The sequence below is a fragment of the Platichthys flesus genome, chromosome 3 (assembly GCF_949316205.1).
Source record: "Platichthys flesus chromosome 3, fPlaFle2.1, whole genome shotgun sequence".
In the NCBI taxonomy this organism is placed as follows: domain Eukaryota; kingdom Metazoa; phylum Chordata; class Actinopteri; order Pleuronectiformes; family Pleuronectidae; genus Platichthys; species Platichthys flesus.
The window spans coordinates 783888-790970 of NC_084947.1; the positions used below are offsets into that span (position 1 = coordinate 783888).

At 47.5% G+C, this 7083-nt stretch overlaps 1 protein-coding gene across 1 annotated transcript; it reads left to right on the forward strand.

Annotated features, from left to right (window-relative positions):
- Window positions 1-2390: 2390 nt before the first annotated feature.
- On the forward strand, window positions 2391-5223 carry LOC133935475 (actin, cytoplasmic). The gene is made up of 8 exons (XM_062381249.1): window positions 2391-2519; window positions 2601-2729; window positions 2820-2930; window positions 3373-3457; window positions 3656-3817; window positions 3928-4119; window positions 4216-4397; window positions 4710-5223. The coding sequence occupies exons 1-8, from the start codon at window positions 2397-2399 to the stop codon at window positions 4851-4853; spliced, it is 1128 nt and encodes a 375-aa protein (XP_062237233.1). The 5' UTR covers window positions 2391-2396; the 3' UTR covers window positions 4854-5223.
- Window positions 5224-7083: the final 1860 nt, after the last annotated feature.

A 7083-nucleotide genomic window follows, 5' to 3' on the forward strand; every position in this document is an offset into this window, starting at 1 on the left:
CAAGCGTTACTATTCAAAACACACAATAAAATGAAATTTAATGAGCAAATACATCAAGTAATTGCTCCAGATGTGAACTCTTTAAAAAAAACAAAAAAAAGCTACTGAAATAGACTTTATTAAAACACACCCTTTGTGTCTCTCACCACGACTCAATTTAAAAACTGTTGATTCTGTTAAACTGGAGCGATATCAACATTGATCTGAATAGTTCCTGACTGTGTTAATGTTTTAATTTCATTTTTAAGGTTGAGCTGTGATGTTAATGATCCGAGGGAGGTGTGGCCTGTGGAACTTGTCTCGGCTCAGAGCTGCGACGTCATCACTTTCTGGTTTTTCAGCTTTTTCTTGAAACAGTGCGAAACTAATTTGCATCTTTTCTCTGTTTACGGCTTCGGCTGCAATTCCTGATTTCACAAACATGAATAAAGAATGAGCCCCAGGGGGTTTCAGCAGGTCCACGCTCACCTCGACCAATGAGGAGAGGGCTGAGTGAACGTTACCTTTTTAGGGAAACAGAAGTGACCCTGCGAGCAAATAAAAGGCCTCGGCTTGACTTGGGATGTTTCTCAACCAAACACAGCTGGAGCAGAGGAACAGCTGCAAGACGTCACCTACACACCGAGACTCACCTGCACAGGTAAGAAGCTGCTGCTGCCTTGCTCACCTGCACACAGACACGGAACCAGCACGAGAGGTCCACAGTGAAGAATCAGGTGCAGTGTCTGTGAACTTCAGCTTCACACGTGTCAGTGAGGAGCATGAACCTCAGGAGAGTGCTCATCACTCTGTGGAGCTCAAGATTCAAAGAGCTCTATTGTCATTAATGGATCAATGTTCAGGTCAATTCAAGGGCGAGAGGAGAGGGAGAGATGGGGGGAAGGGGGGTTGGTAAAGAGGGGAGAGAGAAAGAGAGAGAGAGAGAGATTGCTGCATAACTAAGTGATGGTTCAGGACCTTAAATGTTAAGATGGTGTCAGACTCTAGAACCCAGAGGGTTCCACAGGAGAGGAGCCTGGTAGCTGAAAGTTCTTCCTCCTGTTCTGTTCTTACAGACTCTAGAACCACCAGAGACCCTGTGTTTAGGGAGAGCAGGGATCTCTTTGGACAGTACAGTGTTATGAGCTCGTTGATACATGAAAGGTTGATTGTTGTGGACTTTATATGTTAGGAGCAGGATCTTGGGTTTCGGAGTTTTACAGGGAGTGCAGAGAAGCTAAGAGCAGTGATATGATCTCTTCTAGTTCCTGTCAGCATCTTGGACCAACGCGAGGCTTTTCACAGACTCATGGGACATCCTGATAATAAAGAACCACAGTAATCCAGTCTCAAGGGAACAACTGCACAGACTAGTTCCTCAGCTTCCTTCTCTCACAGGCTTCTCTCATCAAGAAAGACTCTGATTAATTGAGTTAGATTATTTCTCTGATTTAATTCTACTTATGAGCCTCCTGTTTCTGCTCCTGAAGGTTTTTGTTCCTCACTGAGCTGAAACTTTGACTCTCACACGAGAGACTTAAAGTCCAGCAGCTCTGTTATCATGGAAGTTTAAATGGAGTTTATATATTTTATATTTAATCTAGATATGAATTTGTCTCCTGTCACTCAACTTAAACAATATATTGTTATGATCTCCGTCTAAAGCTGTGTTACTGACTTAGATTACTTTGTTTTATATATTAAACACTTTGTTTTAACTAATTAAAACACTTGAGAGAAACCAGCAGTAAATGCACACAATAGAAAATATGGATAATAATAAGATCAGGCGTTCAAGGTGTTCAAGGTGAATGCAGACAACCATTCGTAAGAAAGAACATTTATAAACATGCGTCTTTAAGAGATTTCAAAGAGGAGATGGATCAGACGGGTCTTCTCAGGGACGATGTTCCACAGAGCCGGGGCCCGGCCTTCACCCTCGGTCCTCAGCCCGGCCTGTGGTGAACCCGGCCTGAGGTCATGAACAGACACGTGTTATCAAACGAACGAACATGGGGTTATTGTGATATGTTCACAAGTCGACAGCTGTGAGTACAGTGGTGTACGGATGTTATTTTGATTTCTTCTTCTTTTAAAACAGAAAAGATGTATGTGTTTTTTTGAATAAAGGGCGGGAAAGTGAGATGCGGTCACGAGACATAAGTGGGGCCACATTTTAATGTCGGGTGTGAACGCACTCAGAGCTGTCCACTTGTGATCGGATCACCAAAACCACTTGTTAATAACCAAGTGTGAACTGAGCCAAAAGATCAGAAATTAGATTAAAGTTGAAAAACCGGTTCGGACAGAAGAGTCTGAGTTTTACAGTAGAGGACGTTTTCTCAGTTTGGAGCTTATTTAATTCAGGCTGATGTGAGAGCCGAGGGACTCAATGTTTAAATCTGGATGTTTCAGAAATGGAAGAAGACATAGCTGCCCTCGTTGTTGACAACGGCTCCGGCATGTGCAAGGCCGGCTTCGCTGGGGACGACGCCCCCCGCGCCGTGTTCCCGTCCATCGTGGGCCGCCCCAGACACCAGGTAAGGAAGGACACCTGACGCCACCTCGTGTCTCAGACCATCAAACCGTCACTGCAGGTTTAAAGCTTTGTGTGTGTGCAGGGCGTGATGGTGGGAATGGGACAGAAGGACAGCTACGTGGGAGACGAGGCTCAGAGCAAGAGAGGCATCCTGACCCTGAAGTATCCCATCGAGCACGGCATCGTCACCAACTGGGACGACATGGAGAAGGTGATGTTTGTGTTGATGGAGAAGTGACCGGAGAGCTGGTGAGCTTGATGGTTTGTGGTTTGTCCTCTGACCGTCTGTCCTGTCCTGCAGATCTGGCATCACACCTTCTACAACGAGCTCCGTGTTGCTCCTGAGGAGCATCCAGTCCTGCTGACCGAGGCTCCGCTCAACCCCAAGGCCAACAGGGAGAAGATGACTCAGGTGAGTTGAGAGCGAGCGGTCCACACGGTACACTCCTCGCTTGGTTCCACATCACAGACGAGTTCAGTACCAGAGCTTTACATCCAGACTCCAGGCTCCTCTGCACCACAGACACTTATTTATATGTTGCTGAACTTGACAACATGACGTCTGTGTCTTCAACACGTCACTGGACTCTGGAACATTTCAATCAGAGAAACAACAAGAGTCCTTAAGAGCTTGAAGCTGTTTTGAGTCGTGCAGGTGACACCTCGTTTACACCACTTGAGTTTGAGCCTAGTTTTAAAACTCTCTGATTAAAGCCTCAGATCAAAGCCCAAGTGACGACTGCTCAGGTTCGATAAACGAACCCTCAACATCCCAACGTGTGAAAAGGAGGAACTGAGCCACAGAGTTTGAGTGAGGTCGTTTTGTTCTAACTCTCAATATGTCTTTGTTCCAGATCATGTTCGAGACCTTCAACTGTCCGGCCATGTACGTGGCCATCCAGGCCGTCCTGTCACTGTACGCCTCCGGTCGTACCACAGGTGAGAACACGACCACCGACTCTCTCAAAGCTGTCAGATCTTAGCACGAGTCACAAAATGACCTCAGATAGATTAAGTCCCTGCTCTGCCCCTAGTGGCTGATAGTGAAAGTGCAGCAGAGCAGATTAACTGTAGAAGCCTGTAGGTCACTGAGTTCAGGACGTTCTCTTTCTGACTGCCTGTGTTCTGCTCTGCCAGGTATCGTGATGGACTCTGGTGACGGTGTCAGCCACACTGTTCCCATCTACGAGGGCTACGCTCTGCCTCACGCCATCCTCCGTCTGGACCTGGCTGGCCGAGATCTGACCGACTACCTGATGAAGATCCTCACCGAGCGAGGCTACAGCTTCACCACCACCGGTAGGAAGCTTGTCACTTCTGATGTCTGCAGCTTGTAAATGTCTTGAAACCTTTTTCTGTGTCCAGAATATTTGTCTTTCTAACTCAAATGTTTCCTGATTGAACTCCAGCCGAGCGTGAGATTGTGCGTGACATCAAGGAGAAGCTCAGCTACGTGGCTCTGGACTTTGAGCAGGAGATGCAGACAGCGGCCAGCTCCTCCACCCTGGAGAAGAGCTACGAGCTTCCTGACGGACAGGTCATCACCATCGGGAACGAGAGGTTCCGCTGCCCGGAGGCGCTCTTCCAGCCGTCGTTCCTCGGTTTGTGAAAACACTTTTCTGACCTCATCATATCCTCCTGGTGTTAGTGGTACGTGCTACAAGTTCAACTGAGTCCTAACCCGTGTCTGTGTTCAGGAATGGAGTCGGCCGGCATCCACGAGACGACTTACAACAGCATCATGAAGTGCGACGTGGACATCCGTAAGGACCTGTACGCCAACACTGTGCTGTCCGGCGGCACCACCATGTTCCCCGGCATCGCTGACCGCATGCAGAAGGAGATCACTGCCCTGGCCCCTCCCACCATGAAAATCAAGGTACGCAGTGTGGGCGTTCACGTAGATTTTTGGTTTCAACCAATCACAGGAAACATGAATTCTTACTCGAGTAAACACTAAGAGTTCTTATCCCACATGATCTGTAACTTAAACTTTTCACCACTTGTCTCACACATGAAAACTTTAACGGATGTTTTAAGGGGTCGTCAACTTTTAAAAACATTACTTTAGCTCATATTCACGAATCACAATCTCCTCAGATATTAACGATCTGTACAAGATGCGACCTCTTGTCCTTCACTCTCTGCTGGAGGGACGACCCACTGACCTTTGTTCCCTCCTCACCTTCAGATCATCGCTCCTCCAGAGAGGAAGTACTCCGTCTGGATCGGTGGCTCCATCCTGGCCTCCCTCTCCACATTCCAGCAGATGTGGATCAGCAAGCAGGAGTACGACGAGTCCGGCCCCAGCATCGTCCACCGCAAGTGCTTCTAGAAGAAAGAGAGAAGACGGAGGAGAGCTTGAAGCTGCACGTCGTCCTTCATCCACCAGGAAACATCTCTTGAGAATCTTTGAACTAAAGATGTGAGACGCCACATGCAACAGAACTCCAGTGACTGTTTTAATGATTGAGTTCAGCAGATCCTCACAGGAACTTTTGTCTGTGCCGCTCCACCTCGGCTGTGAGCTTTCACTCTGTCTGCTGATAAACTCCTGATGTTCTCAAACACACCGTCTGTCCACCTCTCACACTGTAACCATCCAAACTGCACATCAATAATCTGCTGGTTTCTTGTCTCTGTCGGAGTCCAGCTGTCCTCCACTCAACAGAGTTTACGCTCAACAATAAAATGCCAAGATTTGACCTCAGCTTCTCCAATGTCGTCATTTGCTGCTTTTACATTTGAAGTTTGAATCACACTTGAATTAAATCTTTTCTCCCTGTTTAACGTTACCATCAGTTTCCTTCATGAAACACGTTTAAATCCAGACTTTTGTTTGGATCTGAAGTAAAACAAACACTAGATGTGTGATTTAAATCTTTTCATCGAGATCCTTGTATTGATGATAAAATCATTGGAGCAGATAAACCAGGTCAGATGCATCGTAACGTCAAGTACACAAAGCACTCCTAAACATCTCCCCCCCCTAATGTGTTTCATTATTGAAATCAAGATCCATGAATTATTTAAAATTTTTTATATCACATTGTAAAGAAAGAGAAACTCATGGATTTGTACCAAAATTCAATGAATTCTCCTCTCCACCCATTTCACATCTTTCTAACAAGTTTCATGGTATCTTACTGAAGCGTCTGTGTGATGCTGCTGATTAAAACAAACGATGTACGAAAAATAATCACTTGATGAAGGGAATCAATCACATCTCATTTGAATTGTCTCATAGATGTTAACAAGGATCAACTTCCTCTGTTCTAAACTCAACTAGAGTCAAACTACAGACAAACGTTGTGAGCAGTGAATAAAGCTCAGAGTCAAATGTGAGGATCCTCTCCCAGGACACAAGGACAGTGGGCCGGACTCAGAACCATCTCAGACGTCATGCACTCCGGTAAAGCGAGCCCTATCATCATATATGATAGAGAACAAATTCTGTCCATCGGTTTGACGGTAAAAAACACTTTTTCACCGCCACCGACAACAAACAAAGGAGACTACCCATGGCGCGGTTTACCTGCCGTACCTGGAACACGGAGGCGAGATCGAAGGAAAAGAGGGTCGCGAGCCGGCGTCCTGGTCCGGCTGAGGAAACGTGTAAACCGGCCTCCTCTACCAAGCATTCTTCTGGCTAATGTCCAGTCCCTGGACAACAAGCTGGATGAACTTCGTAGCAGGATGGCGTTTCAACGGGACATCAAGTTTTGTAACGTGATGGTTTTCACGGAGACTTGGCTCGACCCCTCGATCCCGGACTCCACCATTGTTCCAGAGGGGGTCTCCATTGACAGCCAGGACCGGACAACAAACTCAGGTAAGAGCAAGGGAGGGGGTGTCTGCTTCATGGTGAATAATCTGTGGTGCTCTGATGTGAGAATTATTGATCAGAAATGAACACATGATCAGATGCCGACCTTATTACATCGCGAGGGAGTTTACATCGGTCATTCTAACAGCGGTGTACATCCCGCCCAGCGCCGACACTAACCAGGCACTGGACGAGCTGCATGCGGTGGTCGACAGGACAGAGACATCACGGCCCGAGGCTGCGTTTATCGTGGCCGGGGATTTTAACAACGCCAAGATGAGGAAAGTCCTGCCGAGATACTTCCAGCACATCAGCTGCCCGACGCGTGGAGCGAACACGCTGGATCATGTTTCAATTCCCTTCCGGGGTGCGTATAAGGCCCTCCCCCGCCCCCCATTTGGCAAATCAGATCACGTTTCCGTCCTGCTGCTGCCTTCCTATAGGCAGAAACTCAAGCGTGACAGACCGGTGACTCGGACCATTCAGCAGTGGACCAATCAATCAGACTCGGCTCTTCAGGACTGCTTCAGCACAACGGAGTGGTGCGTGTTCCAGGATGATGACATCAACACGTACACAGACGCGGTCATCTGCTACATCAGCAAATGCATAGATGACGTCGTACCCAGGATTACAGTCCTCCTGGGCCTCCCCTGCCCCCCCGTCATATCCAGGGCAGACGTGTGGAAATCCCTCAACCAGATCGACACACGCAAGGCACCTGGACCTGATGGGATCC

What these genes read in the sequence shown, in the direction of transcription:
- LOC133935475 (XM_062381249.1), top strand. Translation starts at nt 2,397, where the DNA reads ATGGAAGAAGACATAGCTGCCCTCGTTGTTGACAACGGCTCCGGCATG. An exon ending in ACAGGGAGAAGATGACTCAG is followed by an intron (nt 2,931 to 3,372) that starts GTGAGTTGAGAG and finishes TCTTTGTTCCAG; the next exon opens with ATCATGTTCGAGACCTTCAA. An exon ending in CTACAGCTTCACCACCACCG is followed by an intron (nt 3,818 to 3,927) that starts GTAGGAAGCTTG and finishes ATTGAACTCCAG; the next exon opens with CCGAGCGTGAGATTGTGCGT.